Source organism: Camellia sinensis, chromosome 1 (assembly GCF_055761805.1).
Source record: "Camellia sinensis isolate YWXY chromosome 1, ASM5576180v1, whole genome shotgun sequence".
NCBI lineage: Eukaryota > Viridiplantae > Streptophyta > Magnoliopsida > Ericales > Theaceae > Camellia > Camellia sinensis.
Genome location: NC_138961.1, coordinates 147,561,436 through 147,588,298, shown reverse-complemented (window position 1 = coordinate 147,588,298; position 26,863 = coordinate 147,561,436). Strand labels below are relative to the sequence as shown.

Genomic DNA, 26,863 nt, shown 5'->3' with positions numbered 1-26,863 from the left:
TTATCATGTAATAAATGGTTATATTTGTTGTTAACATATATTTTTTTGATGGTTATTGATGATACAGTTCGTTCCAATGAACGGGTTGGACTGATCCACGCTCCTCACGCCTATGTCCGAATGACCAATTCCACCAGAAGACCTGCACATAAGTTCAACGGGGAACGGGGAGTCCCCCAGCGAACCCTCCGACGAGCAAGTTAGAAAGAAGAGTGGAGTATAGAGCGAGATTAGAGATAGAAAGTTTAACCTTCTTCTTGTCTTCAACGTCTGCTTATATCCTCTGGTAATCATTTCGTTGTCCCTTATGACCTGTCACCTTGGCCGAAAGTCTATGCTGTAGCTTACCTTGTTCAGGGTGAGGGCGTGTTGTCCCGACGGAGAGGGGTTATCGCAATAAATGTTGTAAGGGGCCTCATTAATGGGGATGTGGCGTAGCAATGACTTTGCAGATCTTTGTCTATTGATGTGGCTTGCCCTTCTCTTGCCATGTGTCTTGATGTCATTGGTTCTCATTGCTATGTGGGGCTTCAGCAGTGCTGGGCTTCATTAATTGGATTATGTATTGGGCCCTAAGTGGTAGGCTTGAGTTTTTCATAGTGGGCTGTAGCCTTTGTGGGCCTATCCATGTTAGTAGTCCCCCATTCTCAAGTGCAGCTTTAGTCCAACGAAGGGAATAATGAAGAAAATGAGGGTTGTTAGAGACCAGCAGGATGGAGGCCGATCGATAGGAGTGACCGAGTGGATGGACCAACCATGAGGTGGGCCGGCCGCGAAGAGTGGCTGAGTGGAGGGACCGACCATGAGGAGGGCCGGCCGCGGAGGGTCGGTGAGTGGAGGGACCGACCACGAGGAGGGCCGACCACGAAGGGTGGCCGAGTAGAGTGACCGACCATGAGGAGGGCCGACCGCGGAGGGTCGCCGAGTGGAGGACCGACCATGAGAAGGGTCGACCGCGAAGGGTTGCTGAGTGGAGGGACCGACCATGAGGAGGGCCGACCGCGAAAGGGGAGGTGGCAGGGTGCGGGGCTCGAGAGGCGGCGGGTCACGTGGTGACTTGAAGTGGAAAAGACAGGGTAGGAGAAGGGGGTAGTGAATCGTGGCCATACACGTGGCAGAATCACGTGGTGGGAAAGGTTAGGCGTTGGGCCAGAAGTGAAACGATAGGTCATTATGGGTGTTGAAAAGACAGTTTTGGCGGATGGTTTAAAATTTTTCAAACTGGCGAAAATTAATTGTGATCCCTGGAATACATGCAAGCCTTGGGCTTTTGGTATTATACGTTTTATCTACCTTTTTTCGAAAAATCAAAACATTCCAAGTATAGACTCCTTCATTGCAAGAGATACACTATTGAGACATTTTTTGAATTTCCTTGCGCCCGCATCCGAAGCTATTCGTAGACACACCACAGAAATGGCCCAAGAAGAAGCTGCAAATGCCAGGGTTGATCCATTGGGGGACGACGATGCGGTGGATTTGGCGCAGCAATACAGGACGGAGAGGCGAGTGGGGAGTGGGGGGAGCCGTCGGGGCGACCTCATTCGTCCACAATGCCTCGTCAACGCCAATCAGTCAGGTAGAGCCAGATCACTAGCATACAAAGGCCGATAAGTCGATCATTACCGTGAAGGAGCTGGAGGGTATGCGGGAGAAGTATCAGATTCCCGCAGAAATAGAGTTGAAACTGCCAGAATCAAAGGAGAGGGCATCTGATGTTCAACAAGGGGAATTCGCCCTATACGAGAAGGCGCTAAAGGGGTGTTTGAGGTTGCCACTACCCTAGATAGTGGTGGACGTGTTGAACCAGTTGGAGGTAGCTCCAGGCCAACTGATGCCCAATGCGTGGAAAATCTTGCTGGCCTGTGCGAGCTCATGGCCGAAGGCAAACGGGGGGGCTGAAATGACGGTGGACAAGTTTTTTGCATGCTACAAGGCGTCGGGGCAGCAAGAGACATGGGTCACTTTGCAAGTGGCGGCAGGGAAGGGGCTGGTGGCGGGGTTGTCGTCATCGATAAAGAGGTGAAGGCCACGGTGGTTCTATGTGTCCGCCAACGGAGGGGTTGGAGTGCGCACAGTTTGGAAAGTGCCCACTAAGTCTGTGGTGCCAAAATTGGGGGTAGCAGTAGAGGCGAGAGTGAAGAAGGTGAAGGAATTGAGGGAGAAGGAGAGTGCCAGATGGGACGAGCTTGTTCAGCTGTCAGCCTTGTTTGCGGCAGGGGTGGGTCCTTAGCCGATCGGTGGAGACCTGGGACCGGCGGAGTTAGAGGCGAGAAGGAAAGCGCAAGAGGCTGAGGATATGACCATCCTCGCCAAAGCCAGTAAGTTCAAAGAGTCCCAGGTAGACCGACCACCGAAGCCGATCGCGAGGGAGAGGATCCGACTGCGCCCTAAACCCCTGTGGGAAAAGGACTTAGGTGGATTTGAGCCACGACCGCCCCCAGTTGATGTTTTGAAGGAGAGAGCCTACAAGGAGATGGAGGGTGTGGTGAAGAAGAAGAGAAAAATGAGGAGGAGTGAAGAGGAGCCTGTCTTGAAAAGGAGGAAGGAGGCGACGACGGAGCAAACCCCCTGGCGGGGGAGGCAGAGGGGACCGCTGAAATGGGGTTGAAGGGGGCGGCCAAAGAGGCAGAGAGTGGAGTGACTGGCCTTGGGGAGCAAATGCAAGGTGGTGGGGTTGGCGCTGAGCCAAGGGTAGAGCCAAGGGAAGAGTGACAAACACAGGAGTGTCTGGCATCCCAAGGAGAAGGAGAGAGGCCTGGGTTGAAAACCGCCTTCTACCACGTCCCTGTGGTATCTAGGCGAGTGGAAGGGGAAGGGAGAGAAGCCAAAATGGTTGTAGACCGTCTCTTGGGGGTGGTAGAAGACGCAGCCGTTTGCTCAATGGCTGGCTATATTGAGGTTGAGCTGATGAAGGGGTTGTGCTCAGCCTAAATGGAGGCGGCTGCCTTAGCAGGAGCCCTGTTGAATAAGGCGGCGGTAGTGAAGGGCGAATTGAGGAGGGAGAGGGAGAGGGAGAGGTTGGGGCAGGTGGAGGCCCAACTTGAAAATTTCAAGAGGAAGAGCGTGGGTTGGAGGAAGGCTGCGCGGAGTGCATGTGCCAGGGGGTTGGAGGAGGCTTAGAAGGCGAAGAAGATAGAGGTGTTGGCGATCGTGTAGCGCAATGTTGCCGCTCGAGCCCATGCTGAGCTGCGCGCTGTCAAGTTAGAGCTAAAGGACGAACGCCGCAAGGTAGTGTCGCTTGAGTTCCAGCTGGCTAGTGAGCAGAAAAAGCTGGGGGATGCTCAAAAAGCCTGGACGGTCGCCACCGAGCAGTTTAAAGAGGCTATGAGCAGCAATGAGGAACTGCGCGCCCAACAAATCAAAGAAAAGGATGAAGCAGACCTGAAGATTGCTGGGCTGCAGAAGGAGCTGGAAGATGAGCGTGCTAGGGCAATGGAGGAGAATGCGAGGTTGGAGAAGGAGTTGGAGGAAGAAAAAACCAAGGCACCCTCTGAAAGGGCAACATACCTTGATCTGTACGTCGCAGTAGTAAAGCAATTTAAGGTGTCTGCTGACTTTCAGATGGTCATCGATGCTACTATTGCCAGTAACTTGGCGAGAGAGGGGGCTGGGGTGGCTGGTCCGTCGGGGACAACTGCTGGGAGCAAGAGCGAAGACGAAGTGATCCAGAGCTTCCAGCGGTCAGCCTTCTATAAACATGAAATGGCTGAATTCTGGAACAGTGGCTGGAAGATGTTCAAGTGTAAAGCAGAAAAGCTGTTCCTAGACATAGATTTCAGTAGTGTTAGAATTGACGAAGACGACGTGGCCCAGACCCCCCTAGATGAGGGCATTGAAGAGGAAGATCTCACCTTAAGTGAAGAAGAGGAGTGAGCGGAGTGGAGAAAATATGTACTTAGAGTGTTGGCTGTTTTTTTTTTTTTTTTTTTTTTTTTTTAATGGCTGTAATAAACTTATGTACAAGTTTGTGAATAAATAAAATTTTGAGTCGTGTTTTCATGCTATTGCTTTTATTTGTGCATCTGAAATGAATGAGAATGGTGACTTGTATAAGGCTTGTGTATAAATCATTGTGAAATGCAAAATGTAAGGAAAACTCAACGTAAAGTGAAGTTTAAAATGTAAGGCAACCTTAATGCAGAGTGACTGTGAGGAAAACTCCATGTAAAGTGAAGTTTAACTTGTAAGAAAAATTCAATGCAGAGTGAATGTGAGAAAAACTCAATGCAGAGTGAAGTTTAACTTGTAAGAGTATTAAAGAACCAGTCTGATTTGGAAAACGTTGGATTGGAATTTGACTAAGTATGGCCACTATGCTTACGATCATGAAGTTGCAATGGTGGCTCAGCCTGGCTGAGGCTTGAAGTAACTCAGTCTGGCGGAGCGCTTATGGCCGCTATGCTTATGATCATGACGTTGCAATGGTGGCTTAGTCTGGCTTAGGCTTAAAGGAACTCGGTTTGTATGTTTAGTCTGGCTGAGGCTTTTTGTGTTCAATCTGGCTGAGGCTTTAACTGACTCGGTCCGGCCGAGCTCTTCATGCTCAGTCTGACTGAGACTTTTTGTGCTTAAATTGGCTGAGGCTTTAAGTGACTCGGTCCGGCCGAGCTTTTCATGCTCAATCTGGCTGAGGCTTTTTGTGCTCAGTCTGGCTGAGGCTTTAAGTGGCTCGGTCTGGCCGAGCTCTTCATGCTCAGTTTGGCTGAGGCTTTTTATGCTCGATTTGGATGAGGTTTTAAGTGACTCGGTCTGGCCGAGCTCTTCATGGTCAGTCCGGCTGAGACTTTTTGTGTTCAGTCTGGTTGAGGCTTTAAATGACTCGATCTGGCCGAGCTCTTCATGCTCAGTCCGGCTGAGACTTTTTGTGCTCAGTTTGGCTGAGGCTTTAAGTGACTCGGTCTGGCCGAGCTCTTCATGCTCAGTCCGGCTGAGGCTTTAAGTGACTTGGTTTGGCCGAGCTCTTCATGTTCAGCCTGGCTGAGGCTTTTTGTGACTCGGTCTGGCTGAGTTTTTCATGCTCAGTCTAGCTGAGGCTTTAAGTGACTTGGTCTGGCTGAGCTCTTCATGCTCAGTCAGGCTGAGGCTTTTTGTGCTCAGTCTGGTTGAGGCTTTTTGTTGCTCTGTCTGGCTGAAGCTGCAATCAAAGCGTTATTGGAATACCACAGATAAATGAGATATAAACTTGCTGTCATACAAAGTGTAGCTCATTGAATCATAAATTTCACCATATTAGGAGAAAATGAGAGCATTCAAGTGTGCAGATTGTTAAAAAGAACATACAACAATTGGACAATACAAAAATATAACTTTTATTGAAAATAGCACTTTAAATGCTCAGCGTTCCAAGGATGGGGGAAGTCTCGACCTTCCATGTCCTGAAGTCGGTAAGTGCCCGTGGTTGCCAATTTGCACTCAGTCGGATTTTTGGTGGCAAGAGTTACTTCTCGCAAAATAAGGTCCCCCACAGCGAATTCCCTCGGTCTGACTTTGCGGTTGTAATGTGTTCTCATTTTCTGTTGGTATGAGGCCCGTCTGACAGCGGTGGTTTCTCGAAGTTCTTCGATCAGATCTAGGTATGCCCGATGCAGCTCTTCGGTTAGTTCTGGATTCAGGTGTAAAGCCCTTGGGGTTGGCAGACCGACTTCCACTAGGATGACCGCCTCAGCGCCGTATGTTAGGTGAAAGGGGGTCTCCCTAGTGGGAGTCCGAGCGGTGGTGCGATAAGCCCAGAGTATATTGGGTAATTCCTCAGCCTAAAGTCCTTTAGCAGCTTCCAGCTTGGTTTTGATGATCTTCAAGAGAGAACGGTTGGTGACCTCAACTTGGCCGTTGGCTTGGGGATGACCTAGGAAAGAGAAACATGGCTGGATTTGGAGTTCTGCACAGAATTTCCTGAACTTGGTGTTATCGAATTGTTTGCCGTTGTCGGAGACGATGGCTTGAGGGATGCCAAACCTACATACGATTGACTGCCAGATGAATCGGGTTGTGTTCCGCTCTGTAATGGTAGCAAGGGGTTCTGCTTCCACCCATTTAGTGAAGTAGTCGATTGCGATAATTGCGGATTTAGTTTGGCCTCGGCCAGTAGGCAATGGGCCAACCAGGTCGATCCTCCATTTGGCGAATGGGTAGGGGCTGCAAAGCGTGATCAATTCTGTAGGAGGAGCATGGGGGATGTTGGCAAAACGTTGACACTTATCACATTTGAGTACGAAGTCAGTCGTATCTTGATTGAGAGTAGGCCAAAAATAACCAGTGCGAAGTATTTTATGGGCGAGAGACCGGGCGCCCGAATGATTACCACAGATACCCTCATGAACTTCCCTCATCACATAGGTTGCTTGAGCGGGATTGAGGCATTGCAGATACTGGCGTGAAAAGCCACGTTTGTACAAGAGGCCACTGATAAGGGTGCAATTAGACAACCGGGCCCTGACTTTGGCGGCCTCCTGTTTGTCGTTTGGAAGTTCCCCCGTTGTCAGATACAAAAAGATGTCTGCCGCCCATGGGATAGGTTCATCTTGGAAGAAGTGGACTTCCTGCAGGTTGGGGGAGATGGTCGGGTGGGACAGGTATTCGAGGCGGACACCGTGGTTGAGGTCTGACTGGTCTGCAGAAGCCAATTGGGCCATCTCATCTGCCTTGGAGTTTTTAGCCCGAGGGATGTGCTTGATCTGGAAGGTATTAAAGAGGCGAGCAAGGGGGAGAGCAATATCCCTATATGCCCGCATGGTCTCCTCCTTGGCATCGAATTCTCCCGTAATTTGCCTGATGATAAGTTGGGAATCGCTGAACACCCGAATGTGGCTGACACCGATGTCTCTGGCTAGGCGGAGACCTGCTATCAGTGCCTCATATTCGGCCTCATTATTGCTTGCATCGAACAGGAAACAGAGAGCACATTTGAAATAACTACCGTCAGGGGCAGTGAGGATGAGACCAGCCTCACTGCCTTCTTTGCGGGATGATCCGTCGACATTGAGGGTCCAAGAATGGGGGTCTTCTGGCTCGGTAGGGGTTGGTGGGAGTGGAGGAGTTGTGGTTGGAGTGAGGTTAGTGAATTCCAGGATAAAGTCGGCAACAATCTATCCCTTAATTGTTGTCCGAGGCCGGTAGGAGATATCAAACTGACTGAGTTCGACCGACCATTGCATAAGCCTGCCGGAAAGCTCTGGTTGTTGCATTATCTTCTTCAACAGTTGGTCAGTGAGGACCACTATGGAATGGGTTTGGAAGTAAAGGCAAAGTCGTCTGGAGGCGGTGACCAAGGCCAAGGACATTTTTTTCTAACAATGGGTAGTTCTATTCCGCCCCCCGAAGAGCCCGACTGATGTAGTAGATCGGTCGCTGGACAGAGCTGTCTTCCTTGATGAGTGCTGCACTGACTTCAGTGTGTGACACGACTAGATAGAGGAAGAGGGGTTCACCCGTGATGGCTTAAGAAAGTAAGGGGGGTTAGCCATGCACTGTTTCAACTGTTGAAAGGCCTCTTCAGATTCTGCCGTCCATTCAAAAGTTTGCCGAAGGACTTTGAAGAAGGGGAGGCACTTATCCTTGTTCGAGAAATGAAGCGGTTGAAGGCGGCCACTCGGCCAGTAAGCCTCTGAACCTCCTTGACCGTTCTAGGTGACTGCATTTCGATTAAGACCCTGATCTTTTTGGGGTTAGCCTCGATGCCCCGCTGACTGACCATGAATCCCCAAAACTTCCCAGATCCTACGCCGAAGGCACATTTTTCCGGATTGAGCTTTATCTGGTACTTTCGTAGGGTGGCGAAGGTTTCTCGCAGGTCGTTCAGATGATCGGTGGAGAGCTTGCTCTTGACCAGCATGTCATCGACATATACTTCCATGTTCCGGCCTATCTGATGATGGAAGACGGCATTGACCAACCGTTGGTAAGTGGCCCCGGCATTCTTTAACCCAAATGGCATCACACGGTAATGGTAGGTGCCTCGGTCGGTGATGAAGGAGGTGTGCTCCTGGTCAGATGGGTGCATCAAGATTTGGTTGTATCCAGAGAAGGCATCCATGAAGCTGAGCATTTGATGACCGGTCGTGGCGCCGACCAGTAGATCTATGCGAGGAAGAGAGTAGCTGTCCTTGGGACAAGCTCGGTTGAGGTCGGAGTAGTCGACACAGAGTCGCCATTTACCATTATTTTTTCGAATTAGAACCATATTCGACAGCCATCTGGGGTAGTCCACATTAGTGATAAACTATGCCTCAAGGAGTTTGTCTACTTCAAAAGCAATAAGGTTTTTGCGTTTCGGGTGAAAAATGTGCTGCTTCTGGCGGATAGGTCAGAAATGGGACTCAACATTGAGACGATGGCTGATGAAGGAGGGATCAATACCCGGCATATCGGAGTGAGTCCAGGCAAACACGTCGTTGTGTTCAACCAGGAGGGCGGTGAGGTCGGCCTTGGCTTGGGGGGATAGTTGGCTGCCGATCTTGGCGATTTTGGTCGGGTTGGTGGGGTCGACGAGGACCTTGACGAGCTCCTCCACTGGTTCCCCTCTGACCAGCTCGTCCTCATCTCTGACATCGAGTCCTTCAATGGTCATAGCCTCCTTCAGCTTGACTTCTTTAAGTGAGGCGACATAACATTCTCTGGCCACGGTCTGCTCTCCCCTCAATGTTCTGACCCCAAGATCGGTGGGGAACTTGATGGCAAGGTAGTAAGTGGATGTGATAGCTTGGAAAGCATTTAGGGCAGTGCGGCCAAGGATGATGTTGTAGGCAGAGGGGCAGTTAACAACAAGGAAGGTGAGCAACTTTGTGGTCTGCCGCGGGTATTCGCCAATTGTGATAGGAAGATCGATAGAGTCGATGGAAGTCACCCGGTTGCTAGTGAAATCGACCAAAGGGGTTTGGAGGGGAGACAGACTTTCTTCCCCAATCTTGAGTTGGCGGGAGCAATTGAGGAAGATGATGTTTGAAGAACTGCCGTTGTCGACGAGAACCCGTCTGACCTTGTAATTGGAGAGGAGGGCGGAAATGACGAGAGGGTCATCATGAGGATAATGGATGCCTGTGCAGTCGGCGTCCGTAAAGGTGACAGGCTCGGTCCACTGCCTGGGGTGTTTGGAGGGTCGGTCCAACGTGACAACTTCTTTGTCTGAGCCCTGCCTTATTTTTCTGAGTTTTGCCCACTGAGCCGACCTGGATGGTCCTTCACAAGCAAGCTCGTCGAAGATAACTCTGATTTCTCCAACAAGTGGGGCGGGGTTACCTTGTGCCTAAGGTTGTTGTGGAGGGCGATCATGACCTTGGTTAGGCTGTGCTGGCTGACGGGAAGGGGTGCGCTAGCAGTTGTTTCTGATGGGTTCAGTCCGCTGCCTCTGCTGAGGGCGAATATCCGTGAATCGGCTGAGGCGTCCTTGACGAATTAGGCCCTCGACCTGATCTTTGAGGTTAACACACTCCTCGGTATTATGGCCGTGGTCCTGGTGAAAATGGTAATATTTGGACTGGTCTTTCCGATTGGAAGGGGTCCGTCATAGTTGGGGCCATTTTAGGGGGTAGTCCCGCTGGATCTAATGGAGGACTTGTTCCATGGGGGAGTTTATGGGGGTGTACCGCTCGAATCGGCCGGGCGGTCGGGCTGGGGCCGACCGGTCGGTTCTGGGGGGTTGGTTAGTGTACTGAGATGTTTGGTTATTGTACTGGGTATTTCTGATTTCTGAATCTTTTCTCTTTTCTCAGGGGGTCGAGTTTTTGGTTATAGGATCTTGCCGGGCAGTTAGGGAATCTTCAATATTCATGTATTTTTGGGCTTTAGAGAGTAGGGCTGCCATGGAGGTTGGGGGATTTTTAGAGAGGGAGAAAAGGAAGTCGGACGACTGCAGACCGGCCATGAAAGCCGTAAGGATGACCTTGTCGTCATTTTCCGCTACTTGCAAGGCTTCGGTGTTGAAGCGGGTAACAAAACTGCATAGCGACTCCCCCTCGGTCTGACAGATGTTGAGGAGTTGGGTTGTCGGACGCCGCTGACGCTGGACTCCAATGAAATGGCTGAGGAAAGAGTCACTGAGGTGCTGGAAAGTAGAGACAGAGTCTGCTGGCAGTTGACTAAACCAAAGTTGAGTTGACCCCTTGAGTGTCACTAGGAAAACCCTGCCATTTCATTGGAGCCCTGACGGTGGGCTCCAATGAAATGGCTGAGGAAAGAGTCACTGAGGTGCTGGAAAGTGGAGACAGAGTCTGCTGGCAGTTGATTAAAGCAAAGTCGAGCTGACCCCTTGAGTGTCACGGGGAAAGCCCTGTACATGATTTCGTCAGGGAAAGCATGGAGGATCATGAGGATCCTGTAGGTCTCCAAGTGGTCGACTGGGTCCGTCGTACCGTCAAACGAGTCGATGGTGAGCATTTTGAACTTGGGGGGTAGAGGTTTGTCCCAGATGGAGGCAACGAATGGCGAGTTGGCTGTGGTAGAGGGTTTATGCTGGATGTTCTGCACGACCCCTTGGAGTTGGAGCTTCATGGCTCGGAATTCTACGTCCCAGAGAGGAATGTTATTACCACCAGAGGGCAGCGGGGGCTGGACGCTACTGGCCTCTCTTTCAGGGGTTGGTGCCAGGACCGATGGATGTGGGGGTCGGGGTGGTGGATTTATATTTGGGGGAGGAGGTTGTAAGCCTTCTAAGTTGGGTGGATAAGGCTGCTGGATAGTATAGCTTGGGGCTCGTTCTTGATTGGGTGGAATATCTGGAGGTGGTGGAGGGGGCATGGGAAGGTCTCTTTGGAGCAAGGCATTGATTAGATCTTGGTTCTGCTCGACAAGGCGGTTAATGCTGTTGGTGAGCTCGGTAAAGTATTGTGGCGGGTTATTTGGATTTGGAGGGTCGGCTTGGTGGTCAGGAACATTAGGATGGGAAGCCATGGATCTAGTCGTGACCATTCACCTTCGCAAGTGACTAGAAGGGGTTATTGGGAAAGGGCCTCTGGCGACAATGAGCACAACTGGCGCACAGAGTAAGAAAGTTTCCCACAGACGGCGCCAACTGATGATACAGTTCGTTCCAATGAACGGGCCGGACTGATCCATGCTCCTCACGCCTATGTCCGAATGACAAAGTCCACCGGAGGACCTGCACATGAGTTCAACGGGGAACGAGGAGTCCCCCAGCGAACTCTCTGACGAGCAAGTTAGAAAGAGGTGTGGAGTATAAAGCGAGATTAGAGATAGAAAGCTTAACCTTCTTCTTGTCTTCAACGTCTGCTTATATCCTCTGGTAATCATTTCGTTGTCCCTTCCAACCTGTCACTTTGGCCGAAAGTCTATGCTGTAACTTACCTTGTTCAGGGTGAGGGCGTGCTATCCCGACGGAGAGGGGTTATCGCAATAAATGCTGTAAGGGGCCTCATTAATGGCGATGTGGCGTAGCAATAACTTTGAAGATCTTTGTCTGCTGATGTGGCTTGCCCTTCTCTTGCCATGTGTCTTGATGCCATTGGTTCTTATTGTTATGTTGGGCTTCAGCAGTGCTGGGCTTCATTAATTGGATTATGTATTAGGCCCTAAGTGGTGGGCTTGGGTTGTTCATAGTGGGCTGTAGCCTTTATGGGCCTACCCATGTCAGTTATTATGTAATTGATGGATATTAAGTTTTTAATATATAATCGATATGTTTAATATATGAAATATTTTTTAGTTTTGAATTTTTCGATTTAATGGATTGATTAAATAATGACATTAAAGTAGTTGCCATCTTTGACTTTTAAAAAAAATAAAAACTAATTTAATGAAAATAAATATCAAAAAAATAATTATTTAAAAAAATTATTTCTACCTGCCCAAAAGATAAAATTATATAAAAATAATGTGTTTTTTAATTTATTTTCACCAATTTAAATTTTAGTTTCTTAGAAAAAATTTCTGAAAATAGATTCTAGAAGCCAAACTAAACAGAACATTATAACAAAAAAAATTTCAACATTATTAATTAAAAAGAGGCCATTACATTTCAAATAACATACAAGTTAAATAATACAAAATAAATTATATGACGACTTTGCCCTTGAAATGGACTGTTTGTAAAAGAAACATATTTGATTGTCATTATTTTGGATAAGATTCAAAATTTAAGATCAAATGTATTATAATTAAAAAGTTAGGAACTAACGTGACATAAGTTCCCAAATTATAAGAAGTGCTAGTTTAATCCGCACAATAAATTATTGTTACTGTTATTATTTTCCTGTGTAATTGAAGGCCTACAAAGTTAATTACATATATGAAACTGAAAGGTCGAATTTCATTTTTTATTTATTTATTTAAATGAAGGGTAGTCCATTGGTTCTTTTCTTTCCCTTTGTATTGATTTGTTTTGTTTTGTCTGGTCAGTTACATTACATTTTGGGTTTAGAAATTTTCAGAACGTATTTTTGAATTTTCGAAATTGGGTTGTGTGAATAAACCTTATGAATCTATGATATGCAGAAACGTAAAGTTTATTTGAGAGCAAGAGAAAGCAAGCATGCAGTTGCAGAGAAGAATAATACTGGCTGTCTTTGTTTGCTAAAGTGCTGCTGCTGCGCCGCTCGTGTGCTGCAAATTTTCTTGAAACCCACCAATCCCAAATCCCAAATCTCAATCTCGAGAGGATCAAACCAGTGTGCCACGTACAGCCCACTTATTAGTTATCTAAACCAGTTGTGGTTGTGGTTGTGAGTGTGACTTTCAGTTTTCCTTTTAATATCTGTTCACACTTTCTTTACCTTTCCTTGTTCCGCCATTCTCTCTCTTTACATTGTCAAACCCACAAATATTACTGGCTTGATACAGAGCACTCTTCATAGAGTAGAGTTTATGGGTCTTGCTTCCTCTTCTTCTTCTTCTTCTTTTTTTTTTTTTTTTAATTATTTATAATAATAAACATTACATTTAAAATTTAAATAAATAAATAAAGGGTTTGACCCTAGGAAGGACGGTGATACTGTTAGGATAGTCTGTTAGCTTAACATTGATCTCGAGGTACAATCTTTGAACCTTGAAGCTTCGGTCTCTGTTTTCTTCATTGGATTATTATTATTATTATTCAACCTTTCCATGTGTATTGGGATTCTTAATTGTTTCTGTTAGAATATGCCGACAATGGGTTTCGATTGATGGTCTTGTTGGGGTTGCTAGCTGGTACCTAGTATCTGGCCATGTCTCTGTATCACCAATATTTTAGTATTGTTTTAGTGTTTTTGGCATTGCATGATGTGGATTACTTCGAATCCAGCACTCTGTTTGGCATAGTTTAGTCAGTGAAACTCGGTCCGTGAATTCTGGCCTTTGGTTGGTATTTAAAGGTTTTGTGGGTGCTTCACTTTGATTAGGCAGAGCAGATAGGTGGAGAGGGGGGGTTTGATGTGGAATTTTGGTATTGAAACCTCTACAAGACATGCTGAGCTTTGATGGAGTAGGAGAAGAGGTCTTCTTTGATTCTGCAGAGTACTTTTTGTTGTCATCTGAAGAGTCTGTTGTTGTGAAAGAAGATTTGTTGAATGGTAATTTAGGGTTCGAGGTTTGGTTGAAGGAGCCACAGAGTGTCAAGGAAAGACGAGATAGGTTTCTACGTAGAATGGGTTTTGTTGAATTAGCCCGCGCTAGTAAGGAGGAGTCAGATGAGATGATGGGATTGGAAAGGATTGTAGAATGCAGTGGAACGGTCTCTTGTTGTTATACACCTCAAGTCGAGGAAAATTTAGTCTGTTATGGTAGGGAATTGAGTTGTGAAGAAGCCAATTGTGGTTTCGACGAATTAGAGCAAGATCAGGTCTGCAACCTCAGTGTAGCTGTTGAGGGGGAGAGTTACCGGTCTCATGTCAAAGAATGCAAGATTTTTGATATGGATAAGAAAAATTTGAGGAATTGGTGGAAAAAATTCATCAAAAACAGGAGGATGCGAACTCGAGGCACGGAAGTATTGGAACCAATTTGTGAAACACCGAAGGTAAATCGAATGAAAGTGCACCCAAAAAAGAAGAAGTATATGGAGTTAAGTGCAGTGTATGTTGGACAAGAAATACAAGCACATGAAGGCTTCATTTGGAGTATGAAATTTAGTCCAGATGGCCAATATCTGGCAAGTGGTGGTGAGGATGGGGTTATTCGCATTTGGCGGGTTATGCAGGCAGATGCCTCTTGCAAAGAAAAAGAAAGTTTACATGCTCAAGCCAAGTTTGGTGGCTGCCGAGGGAAAGAAGGCGAAAAGCGGAGTCACCCTTCAGTTGTCGTTCCTGATAAGGTTTTTCAGATTGAGGAGTTGCCACTGCAAGAATTTCATGGCCACACTAGTGATGTCTTGGATCTGGCGTGGTCCAAATCTAATGTGAGTTATTGCTTGCTTGCAAAATACCTTTAAAATTTTCCCATTTGTTTAAAAAAGCATACTAATGTTTTGGGGGTTAATCTGTTGCAGTGTCTTCTTTCATCATCGAAGGATAAAACTGTTCGTCTTTGGCAAGTGGGCTGCAATGAATGTATTAGTGTTTTTCAACACAATGACTATGGTTAGTATTGTTAGCTATTTGTAATTCCTATATAAACTGTTGATTCAAATCATAATATGTATATGTATCTTGTTGAATCTATTGTCTTTTGAGTGTTATTAAAAATTAATATATTGTTCATGTTATCTTTATGGTATCAGTGACATGCATTCAGTTCAATCCCGTCAATGAAAATTACTTCATGAGTGGCTCTATAGACGGAAAAGTTCGAATTTGGGGAGTGACCGAGAGACAAGTTGTTGATTGGGCTGATGTAAGAGATGTAGTAACTGCTATATGTTACCACCCAGATGGCAAAGTATGGCTGCAGAACACTTGATTTCCATCTCATGAATTATTTTATACTACTTTTACTTTGTGCTTTGCTAATAATATATAGCAGCTTATGAAGTTTACTCTAATGATGGTTTCTTCTGTATCTTTTTTCTTTATCAATGCAGGGCTTCATAGTGGGCTCTGTCACCGGCACCTGCCGGTTTTATGGAGCATCAGGTACTACTTACTTTCCCTATAATGTTTCTTGGTAGTTAATTCTATCAATTTGTTTCTTTCTGCATATATTTTGTCTAATTTGTTTTGTTTTCTTGGTTGGTACAGATGGAAATCTCCAGCTAACTACAGTGATAAATTTCCGGGGTAGAAATAAATCCTCCAGCAACAAAATTACTGGCATTCAGGTTTAATCTCCACGGCCTTGCTGCTATTTAAACGAGATAATATTTTGCTCAAATTTATGTCACGCGTATATTATTAACATGCGTGCCGTGCCATGCAATGTCTGCCTTGCAGTTTAACCAGGAAGACTCTCAGAGAGTAATGATAACCTCAGAAGATTCCAAAGTTCGTATACTCGATGGGACTGATATTGTCCGTAAATACAGAGGTACAAGAATGATTTTCCTGTTAGTTCTTACTTCAGTCAATCTTAATCAAAGACTCTTCTACCATAAATTGTGTTCTGTCTATATCATGACATAATTTTTTTAGCTCATAACAATGTTATATTGAATTTTACCATATGCATGGCGTATAGTATCAAGGTTTATTATTATTGTGTTTTTTCTAAATCTTTTTATTTTTATTTTTTTTAATATAATTATTTTTCAAGTACATATGTCAATGTAAATAACTGCTTTATGCATGAAGCAGTAAACTTTTTCCTTGCAACACGGCCTTAATGCTTGCTCTAATGTTATAATTTGGAACTTAAATGATCTCCTTTTTTTTTTTATTATTATTTATTATTATTATCTTGATAAGTAATGATGACATTAATTAGATGATTTTGTTGCTATCTCTTTGTTGTGTCATAGGAACAAAAAAATATGTTAGAATTTTCTCTGATAATTTTCCTTGCTTCTTGGTTTTACTTCCTTGCTATCTTTGTTGTGTGTATATATATATATATTTTTATGAAATGAGATATAGGCGACAATATCCTCCCCAGTTTAGGTGCTTTTGGACATTTTAAAGTATATGCAGCCAACTTTTAAAAAATATTGTTGGTGAATTCAATTGCGGTGTTACCTCAAATTATATATGTTTACAATTACCAGAGTAGTCATACTAACCATGAGAAGGTCAAGGTGTACCCCCATTTACTAATCTAACACCTCAACCATGCATTGTATCTAAACTCTTATAGTAAAACTAATTAAATAATTCATGAAGACGTTGTGGATTGGTCTGCACAGCTAGCTGTATTCTTAAGTTGAAACCTCTGCAATTTACTTTAATGCATAGGTTAATCATCTTCTTGATTATCTATATATACTTGCTTTTCAAAATGTTCAAACAATAGACATGTACAACGTATTTTGACTAGATGAATCTGAAGTTTCTCCTTCTCGAGATGGCACATTTTTACATGTACAGCCTGTACTAATATATATATATATATATGCCCAAAGTTGTTATCTTTCTACTAGTACAAGGTAATAGTGTTGTGTTCCTAAACATATATATATTAATTTTGTTACAGGCCTTGCAAAGTCAGGAAGTCAGTTGTCAGCTTCGTTTACTTCAACTGGAAGCCATATAATATCAGTTGGGAAGGACTCTCGTGTTTATGTTTGGAACTATGACGATCCATGCATCTCATCATCCACACAATCAAATTCTGTACGTTCATGTGAGCATTTCTTCCTTGAAGGCGTCTCACTAGCAATTCCTTGGTCGAATACTACTACTACTACTACTACACAATCAAGAGAAAAGGGTTGTTCGGATTGTTGCTTACAGATGTCACAAGATCAGCAGCACAAGCCTTCTTCTTCATCATCTTCTTCTTCTTCAGGGCGTTTTTCGCTCGGTAATTGGTTGTTCTCCATGGATGTCTCATGTAGTAGTAAGAGCTCCGTAACATGGCCAGAGGAGAATCTTCCTACGTGGGATGTACACACTGCGGAGCATCATCATCATGAAGCTGTATCGGCCACGTGGGGTCTTGTTATAGTTACTGCAGGTTGGGATGGAATGATTAGAACATTCCACAATTACGGATTGCCCGTCACCACTTAGGGCCTGTTTGATTCCACTATTAGAGCGTAGGATTAGATTGTTAATCCAATCATATACATATACTTGTGTTTGGATGGCATAAATGATGACCGGCTTAGTAATACATAGGACTTCTAACCCCACAAAATCATGACATATTCAATACCATATAAAGATAGGTATTAATAATCTCACACATACTTATACTACTAATGAAGGTAGACAGTCAATCCAATGGTTAATGCCATGGATTATTAATCCTGTCCCTATTATTCCAACCAATCAAACAAGCCTTTAGAGAACTTCAAATACATCACTAAAGAGTAAAACCCAAACACACATACATGTACACCACCTTGAGGAGCGACATATACTATGAATGATGATGTGTGGTGGTTGATTGTTTCACTTGTATATCCCATTAATCCCGTACATATTTCAACCTAATGCAAGATCAAGTCGTTCGGCCTTTTTTTTTTTTTTTTTGGTATTGCTCTTTGTCCATATAGCAGCCTAGGTTTCATAGAAGCAGGCCATGCAAATTTGTTCAGCTCGTCTGTTTGGCTACTATTGAATAAATATATATATATAGTAGAAATAGAAATGCGAAAGGTCTTTAAAGAAATTGCAATTTTCCATGTCTTCCATGTTTCTACCACTAATGCAGGCCTCCATATTTCTATCAGTGGATTCATTTTAAACTCAAGGGGGTGAGTGCATATGTAACAAAAAAATAATAAATAATAAAAATTCACAGTTGTCCAATTTAGTGTTGACAATTTTCATTGCTGAATATGTACATTTTGTAGTAGTTGAAATATGTATAGTTATAATAAGAGGAATTAATATATTGATTGAAGGATAAATTATGGACTCTCTTATTTCAATATACACTTGCCACAACTTAAATTTTTTTAACTACTTTTGAAATTAGAAAGAATTCTAAATGCAACATTTTTGGGTAATTTATACGTTGTCCCTTCATCTTTTGGCCATTTTCTTATTTTGACTATTAAAGTTTTGTTTTTTTGCCACTTTTGCCTTTTATATTTTAAAAATTTTCTAGTTTACTCCTAAACCTTACTAATGTTCAAAATTAAAGAGAAAATGCCATGATTACTGTCACATGACATAAAAAATATATTATTATATTAAAATTTATGTTTGTGTCAGATATGTGAGCTATATATAATAAAATATTTATGGATAAATTATGTATATAGTCTCTGTACTTTACACGATGTGTCAATTTGGTCCTTGTAGTATCAATATGCTCGATTTTGCTTTTTAATTTAACTGATTGAATCATTTTAGTCCAATAAATAATGTTTGTTAAGTTAATTTAACGGAAGGTCAAATAATGTGTCAATTTGGTCCTTATACTTTACACGGTGTATCAATTTGGTCCCTATAGTTTCAATTTTCTCGATTTTGACAGAAACTAAATTGACACATTAATTGACACATTGTTTAATTTTCCGTTAAATTAACTTAACAGCTGTTATTTATTTGATTAAAATGACGCAATCCATTAAACTAAGGGACAAAATTAAGCAGATTAAAACTATAGGGACCAAATTAATACATTATGTAAAGTACATGGACTATTTGCATACTTTGCCCAATATTTTTATGTCACATGATTGTCAATATATTATTTTCTATCTAATTTTTATCAAAAGTTAACTTTATAACTTTAGGAGTAAACTAGAAAAAAAAAACTTAAAACATGAAGCGCCAAAGTCAAAAAAAGAAAAGAAAAGAAAAGAAAAGACCAAAATAAAAAAGTGGCCAAACATGAAAAGGACAAACTATAATATATCTTTGTTTTTTTTTTTTTTTTTGTTTTGGGAAGTTATTGAGACAAAATTTATTTAGGCCAAGTTTGGCAACATCAAAATAATTTATTTTTTTATCTTTTTTTATCACATCATCTCTCTACTTTTTTACACATCTTTTTATAAAAAGACAAAAAATACACTTATTTAGGTCATCCCAAACAACCCCATACAATCATACAAATATCTTCAATTTTGAAAGCTATATAACCAGAGGCGAAGCATTGGGACTTTTAGCTTATAATTAATAATGCTATCTTTCTTTTCTGTTTTTATTCAAAAATAAGGGGTGTTTGGGTCAGCTCACATTTCAACTAATCTTTTTTCTAGTCTCATCAAGGCAGGTCACTCATGTTGGGATTAGGAAATTCACAAGAAATTTCATTCTTATAGCTTGGCTCTTGAGTTGAAATCTGAACAATTGCGTGGAGAATATACCTACTAACCATCCAAGACAATCCTCATGGGTTAGTTTGTCCTTGTGACCTCTCTCATCTATTTTTTTATTAAAAATAATGCTAGAGACTCATACATTTATACATACAAATTTACCCACAATAATATGATATAAGAGTTGGACCCGCCATCATTAAATATGTAACAAATTAAAATTGACACATCGCGCTACATTATTATAAATAGAATATGAGTGCTTTTTTAGATCCTCAAACTTTTTCACTTATTAATTGTTTATTAGCTTTTGGATATATCAACGTCACCAAACCAAAAGCAACCAAACATGACTTGGTATTAATTTTCTCACTTCGTGTGGTAAAAATTTTGTGGTAAATATTTTTAAAGTAAAAGTTTAAAAACATTGCGGATAGTTTATAAACAGTTTGCTGAAGATGTTACGAATCATTTACGGTAAGAAATTTTATGAATTATTTTAATAAAAAAATTATAAATTATTTCGGTGTTTGTTACATGACATTATGATTATATTAAGTACATTATCATAGAGTATATATGGTATACATTTTTTAAAGATGTGTACTATAGCAACTCCCTTAGTTTTTAAATTATTATTATTATTATTATTATTATTTTTGGTAAATGAGAATCTGATATGAAATAAAAATAACAGTTTATTAATTTAAAGAAAATTTACTTATGAATCCAATTTTGAGGAATTATCCATTTAGTCCCAAGAATATTTTTATAGATCAATTAATCCCATTAATTTTAGACAAGTAGATTTAATATATTATTTAGAAATTAAATTATAGTTATACCCTTACATGTTGTTTGTTTGGAGGGATTGGAGGGTGAGATAGTATTAGAGGGTGGGAAAGAATTTATATCCGTTGTTTGGTTTTCCAATTTTGCTCCGGACTATTATTAGTCCCAAATGTGTTGGAGTATTGTGTCCAGTTGTTTGGTTTTCCAATTTTGCTCCGGACTATTACTAGTCCCAAATGTGTTGGAGTATTGTGTCCAGTGCCGGCCTTGGGCATGGGCCAACAAGGCCATGGCCTAGGGCCTCTCAAAATAGACCCAAAAAATGGGTCCCTTCTATTATGGTTTAGTGTAATATATTAGGTATGTTTTAAGTTAAAAAAAAATTAAAGAAGACCCAAACCAACTTAAAATAAATTGACCCATTAAAAAATTGAAAGGCCAATTCAAAAAAATTAACATTGTTATCCATTAAAAATAGACCCAAAAAAGGGTCCTCCTATTATAATTTGTTGTAATATGTTAGGTATATTTTAAATCCAAAAAAAAAATTAAGGAAGACCCAAACTAACTTAAAATAAATTGATCCATTAAAAAATTGAAAGACCCATTTAAAATAATTAGCATTATTATCCATTGGAAATGATTTTGTAAAAAAACTAGATTATGCAAGTATGATTGATTTATTTGCTTCTAAAAATGCAAGAAGAGTAAGGATCAAGCGACACTTATTAATTATTGTAATGTAATACTAAGTATCTTTTGTGATTTTGACACAAATTTTTTGTCTTTTATCTTCATTTTTTTTTTCATTCAATGAAAAAAAATATGAAGGGCCTCAAAAATTTATTATTTGATTATTGAGTTTGGGTCCCGAAAATCTTAGGGCCGCGCCTGATTGTGTCCCATTGGGGGAATACAAAATGGTGGAATAGGAGGGATACGGGATTAAGTGATAAAAAAATCATTTTGATCCTCTACTATTTAATTATGTATTATATTTAGTAAAATTCAATAAAATTTAAATGTGTCAAATTAAAAACAAAAATTTTATTTAATTTTTATTGATATTTTATTTATTTAATTTTTTAAAATAATTTTTTATAGATATTTTATTGATGTTTTATTTTTAAATTTCGTTTATATTTTATTATTTAAATTTTAATAGATGTTTTATTTAATTTCATTATTTAATTATTATTGTTTTTTAAAATAAATTTATTTAAAATTTTAATTAAAAAAATAACATATATTTTTATTGATATTTTATTTATTTAATTTTTAAAAAATAAATTTATTTAATTGTGTAAAAAATAAATTAAATAAATTTTTATTTAATCTAGCTAAAAATAATTAAAATATTAAAGATATATTTAATATTGCTATTACTTGATAAATAATTGAAAATGATAAAATAGTCATTTGAGCATTTACCTTTTTCCGTAATATCCTAAACAAACATAGGATTCATATCCTATCCAATTAAATAGTCATTTACTGACATCTAATCTCATGACTGAACAAATATAGGATACATATCCTATCTAACCAAATAGTCCTAGGACTATGAATTCCAAGATTACAATCTGATGGATTCCAATCTCCCCTTATCCAGTCCTTCCACACAAACACATCCTTATTATGTTTCCTTTTCTTCTTTTTCTTTTGTGCTAGAAATGTAATGTACACAATTGTAGATACCGCATTTTTGACCGTCCTCAAGACTTGGACGTCACCGCTTGAACACCCGGTGATCATCCTTGTTTGTGTTTGCCTTGATTTCCCGAAGACCTCGGCTACGCGCATTGCCTCAGGATCTCTCGACTCGACTGTTTTGTGTTTGGTTTTGCACCAAACACTTGTGTTTTTCCTTGGAGGGGCAGGGAATGGCTTGTGAGCCATCCCCACACATCACCGGCCATGGCTTGAGGCCACCGGCTGTGTTTTGTTTCCACCGGCCAAATGTTTGGCCGACCGGCACTATATATGGTCGACCGGCCATCTATTTTGGCCAAATTGCATTTTTGACTGGCCGACCACTGTTCATCTGCTTTTGCAGATATTTTATGCTAGCTGGCATACACTTTTCTCCCCTTCATACACGTGTATGGAGGGATCTCCCTCTTGCTAGCTTGCCTTGGAAGCTTTACAAGATTGAATCCTCTATAAGAGGAGGCCTCGTCTCTCTTTTTGAGATTAGACAACTTTTTTTCAAAGTTTTGGGTTCTAGGGTTAGGGTTTGTATATACCCTATCTCTATATCTCTCTCTTTGTGCTTTTGTGTGTGTTTTGTCTTACTTTTGTACACAAACACCCACCATCACACCTTCTCTTGGTTGCTGAGGGGCCAGAGGTCTTTTCTTGAAGTTTTTAGACTGGTTTGGAGCCAAAAAAGCAGTTGGAGTGCTGTTCTTGAAAGAGGCCTTCAAGGGTAAGAACTTTACCTTTAAATACCCCATTTTTGCATAGCTTTTTTACCTATCTTGCAACTGTTTTTAGGCTTTGCATATAACATATAAAAGTTTTGTTTTTGAGTCCTTTAAATAGTTATTTAAGATTGTTTTGAGCTTTGGGGTTGTTTGACCCCTCTCAAGCCTTATTAGGCTCCATTTTTGTGCATTTTTGGTGAGCTTCGGGACCACCTTGTTTGGGCCTCCTCAGTGGTTTAAGGTCCTAAGAAGGAGAGGGCCATCCCCTCTCCTTGTTGTCTTCAAAAAGTGCCATTTTAGCCTCATGTGTGAGCACCATTTTTAAGTTCATGTTGGCCATGTCTTAAGTGTTATTTGTGCTTATTTTTCCATGATATAGCACTGTTTTTACTTGGTTTAGACACACCATACTTGCCTTGCATACTTGTCTTGTAATGCCATGAATTTGCCTTAACATGCTTTAGGCTTTGACCCTTGTTCTAGCATGATTTTGGCCAAGCTTTGTGAAGCTTTTATGTATGTTTTAGTATGCTTTAGCTCTGTTTTCAGTTGCTTTGATCATGCTCAACATGTTTCGTATGGTCTCTTTGCATTCTAGCTTGTCAGCTTTGGGTGTGTGGGTCACTAGCATGCTTTACTTGGCTTGTTCTCATGATTTGGCATCATTGGAGACCATATTTCAGTCCATGTTCCATGTTTGCATAATTGCATTTTCCATCCCTTTCATGCTTTGAAGAGTTGTTGGCTTATGCTCCATGTTTAGGTCCTTGTGCATGCATGCTTGTGTGTGTGTTTTCATGCTTTTGTTGCATCATTTTGGCCACTGTTTTGGGCCTACTTGAGGGCTGTCCACTTCGGTTCAAGACCATCCTAGCATGTTGTTGCATGCTTGCCTTGTATGTTGTTGCATATTTGGCCTTGTTCCATGTTTGTTACATTGCATTTTGCATGTTTGACACATTGCACATTCGCATGCTTAGCTTGCATACTTAGGTTGCATAGCATTGCATGCATCCCATGCCTCTTGAATTGATTATGATAGAGGTTGGGGCCCATTATTTGTTTTGTGCATTTCATTCCATATTGAAATTGCACACTTTGGCTTCTTTGAGCCATCATGCATTGAAATGCGTGATTGGTGGTCCGAGAGTCGAGTACCATGCTCCCTTGAGTCTTAAACATGATAAGGATGGTGGTGGTGCAAACATTGCTTTGAAAATGCATTGCCATGCCTTGTTTGTCCTCTGCTGCTGTCGAAACAGGATTCTGCAGGAAGCTTTGGCCGGCCGGCCATCTATACTGCCGACCGACAAAATATGGATGGCCGAGAGCCCAACAAATGGTCGATGACCATCTTGATATGGCCAGTGATGATTTATCTTAGCCGGTGGTGATCCACAATGTCCAGAGAGTGTTCCTTGAGATTTGTGCAGTCTTCAGAGAAGGATAACAGTCAAAGCAGAGGCAACTTGTGCATGGCAGTGGCTTTTCGAGCGGAGCCGAGCGCACATTGCATTAGGCCCTCTTCTCGAGGCTGTTTACTGGTTTTATTAGATTAATTAATTAATTGGTCTGTAATATTTAATTAGCCTGTAGGTTAATTAATTTGTATTATTCTTTCGGTCCCTCCGAGCGAGGGCAAATTTGTAATAAGTGTGGGTGCGTGTGTGCATGTCTGCCAACCCCCACTTCTTTCTCCCTTTTACTTACCTGCTTTTGATGGTTAGTATTAGGACATGTTTACTTTAGCATACCTTCTTCTATGCATGCGTGCATCATTCATTAGTCTTGCATGCACCAAGCTCGGCGCATCATGCTAACTGCATAAAGTATTTCAAATCTAATTTGAATACATGCTATCTGTGCATTCTCACATGTCATCCCTAGGATTAGCCGACCCTATCCTAATTGCATTCTGTATGCGTCGCATTAGGCACTTAACATGAACTAGGATCATGCATATGATTACTAACTAGTTCATTGTTTTGGCACAGAGTACTAGGTGAGCATTTATGCTCTAGCATCTCGCATGAGTGTGAATGTTAACATGACAGCATACTTACCATGATGCTAGCTGCTTATGTGATATAACTGCTTGAGTGCCTGTGGATGGAGGTTGAATTACCTAAATTGGAATAATGCACTAAAACTGTGAGTTTTAAGCCTACTAGATAGTGGCAAAACCATCTTTTCTAAAGCTCACTTGAGGGTGGCAAAATCTGCATATTAGCCTACTTGCGAGTAGCAAACAATTTTCAGAACAAACATGAAATATTTTGTTCCAATTTAGGCGATTTGGTCTATACTTGTTTGCTGTGCGCATAACATAGTAATTCTAGGCTAATAATCGGAATAAGAGCATATAATGTTTTCAAAACAAGATATCATGGTTAGTAGAGGCCGATCTTTGATCAGGCGAGCGGGGGTGCTCATAGCTGACCTTCCCCAATCGTACCCAAGTTTCCGAGCCGAGGCAACTTTGGTAATGACGGACACGTGGCCTTTGGCACCGAGTCAGGGTTTCCTAAATTTCCCAAAATAAAATATTTAGGTGGCGACTCTGTATCTGGCAAAGCAGTCCATGTTTGGCACTTCTTTTCTAAAAATCTATTTTCTCAAAACGATTTGCCGGATTTGAACTCTTTGGTTCAGATTAAGAACCGTGACAATTCGAGAGTCCGAACTGTAGTGAACCCAATACGAACAGAACGGGAACTCACCCTCCGGGGCGTTCGGGGACGTCTACAGTTTTTGGCAACTCTGCTGGGGAGTTTAGAGAACTTGACTCGAACTCATGATATCTTGTTTTGACTACACTTATGTGTTTTTTTGCATTGCATGTGCATTGGTGTGCCTAGGACACCGTGTTTGCCGTATGCTATTCCTGAACGGTTTGCCAGAGGCTCGCTTCGAGAAGTGTGCCATAAGGCTGACCGGTTGCGGGCTCTGCCAGTATGGGAACACAAACTCCGATTTTTACCGGGGCACCCTTTTGACCATTCGACCTAGTGCATATTCCGAATCCATAGTAACCATTCCAAACTAGGACAGGTTGCTTACCCGATAGGTTGTTTGAAATCGCTGCATGCGTAGTGAAACCCTAGTTCCTGACAAAATAGGACCGGGAAACCCTACCCCAACATAGGGGTGTCTTGGCTCTCATTTGTTTGCTATGTGCTTTTAGAGTGTATCTCTACAGGGAATGCGCATAACAGTTTGCAAGTCTGAGTAAGAGTCCTGCGGGCATCACCATCAGTATTTGGGGAATCAGTTTTACCTGAGGGTATCAGTTTACAGGCAGTATTTTGGGCAGAATTCTGTAGGGGGGGCACAGTCATTTAGCTTTGCTCATATGGGTTATGGTAAAATCAGGCTGAGATGCTCTCTGTTTTCCCTTTTGCTAGGTAGTCCTGGAACCATAGCTTTAGAAGGCTCCGATATCCCCGAGGTTCATCGGACTTATGCTGATAGACTTTGTCAAGGTCGAGATTCAGTTCAAGGGCAATCAGTGCTCCTTTGCCAGAGGCAGGGTAAAAAGGCCAGTCAGGCACAGATCATCAGTTCAACAGACTTCAGATCAACAGTCATTATCCATCTCACCTGTGTGCGGTTGGGTTGAGATATCTGCTTTTACCACAAAAACAGATATACTGATAGATCAGCTAGATCCGGGCAGTATGGTGGGAATGGAAGAGATGGTGCGCCAACTCCAGGATAGTATGAAAACCATGCAGTAGGACGTTGCCCGTCAAGCGGAATTTGCCAAACAGCAGGCCGAGATCATGGCCCAGCAGGCTGAGCTAATTGCCAGGCTGCAACAGCAAACCGGAGCATCTGCTTCGCACTAAGCCCCTCCCCCACCAAGAGTTCCAACACCCGAGGAGGCACCAAATGTCCAGGGAGATACGGACATTCTGATAGGACCGACTCCACCCCCAATCCTACCCCAATTATCCAAAACACCCACCAACCTGCCGGATTCTCCCTTTGAGTCCGAGGTGGACCCCACAACATTGAAGGTGAGCAAGCTTGAAAAGCTGTTCAAGAAATCTCAAGGCGTCAAGTCCATCCCGGATATTGAGGATGGGTATACCGATGTAGCTGTGACGCTGCCAGACAGATTCAAGATGCCACATATTGACCGTTTCGATGGGTCCGGGGATCCCATGGTGCACTTGCGGCTTTTTTCGGACATTCTAAGGCCGATGGGCCTCACCAGATTATAGAAGCTATCATTGTTTGGTCAGACCCTGTCTGGGATAGCCGCAATCTGGTATGCAAAATTGGAGAACTCTGTAAAACAGAATTGGGAAGAGATGGCGGAGGCCTTCAGTGATCAATACTCCTACAATGCACAGATTGAGGTCACAACTCGTGATCTTGAAGTCACCCGCCAAGAGCCAAAGGAGAG

At 42.2% G+C, this 26,863-nt stretch overlaps 2 protein-coding genes across 2 annotated transcripts; both read left to right on the top strand.

Moving 5' to 3' along the window:
* Positions 1 to 13,261: 13,261 nt before the first annotated feature.
* Positions 13,262 to 14,512, top strand: LOC145820254 (uncharacterized). The gene is made up of 2 exons (XM_082915360.1): positions 13,262 to 14,326; positions 14,417 to 14,512. Exons 1-2 carry the CDS (start codon positions 13,397 to 13,399, stop codon positions 14,510 to 14,512), a joined length of 1,026 nt encoding a protein of 341 aa, XP_082771486.1. The 5' UTR covers positions 13,262 to 13,396.
* Positions 14,513 to 14,637: 125 nt separating this feature from the next.
* LOC114309000 (uncharacterized) lies at positions 14,638 to 17,476 on the top strand. The gene is made up of 5 exons (XM_082915350.1): positions 14,638 to 14,805; positions 14,948 to 14,999; positions 15,105 to 15,184; positions 15,297 to 15,390; positions 16,489 to 17,476. Exons 1-5 carry the CDS (start codon positions 14,638 to 14,640, stop codon positions 17,025 to 17,027), a joined length of 933 nt encoding a protein of 310 aa, XP_082771476.1. The 3' UTR covers positions 17,028 to 17,476.
* Positions 17,477 to 26,863: the final 9,387 nt, after the last annotated feature.

Excerpts from the sequence above, each read along its gene's own strand:
- LOC145820254 (XM_082915360.1), top strand. The coding sequence starts at position 13,397 with ATGCTGAGCTTTGATGGAGTAGGAGAAGAGGTCTTCTTTGATTCTGCA. Across the intron at positions 14,327-14,416 it reads TGGCGTGGTCCAAATCTAAT|TGTCTTCTTTCATCATCGAA; the intron begins GTGAGTTATTGC and ends AATCTGTTGCAG.
- LOC114309000 (XM_082915350.1), top strand. The coding sequence starts at position 14,638 with ATGGTATCAGTGACATGCATTCAGTTCAATCCCGTCAATGAAAATTAC. Across the intron at positions 15,185-15,296 it reads ACAAAATTACTGGCATTCAG|TTTAACCAGGAAGACTCTCA; the intron begins GTTTAATCTCCA and ends TCTGCCTTGCAG. Across the intron at positions 15,391-16,488 it reads TATTGTCCGTAAATACAGAG|GCCTTGCAAAGTCAGGAAGT; the intron begins GTACAAGAATGA and ends ATTTTGTTACAG.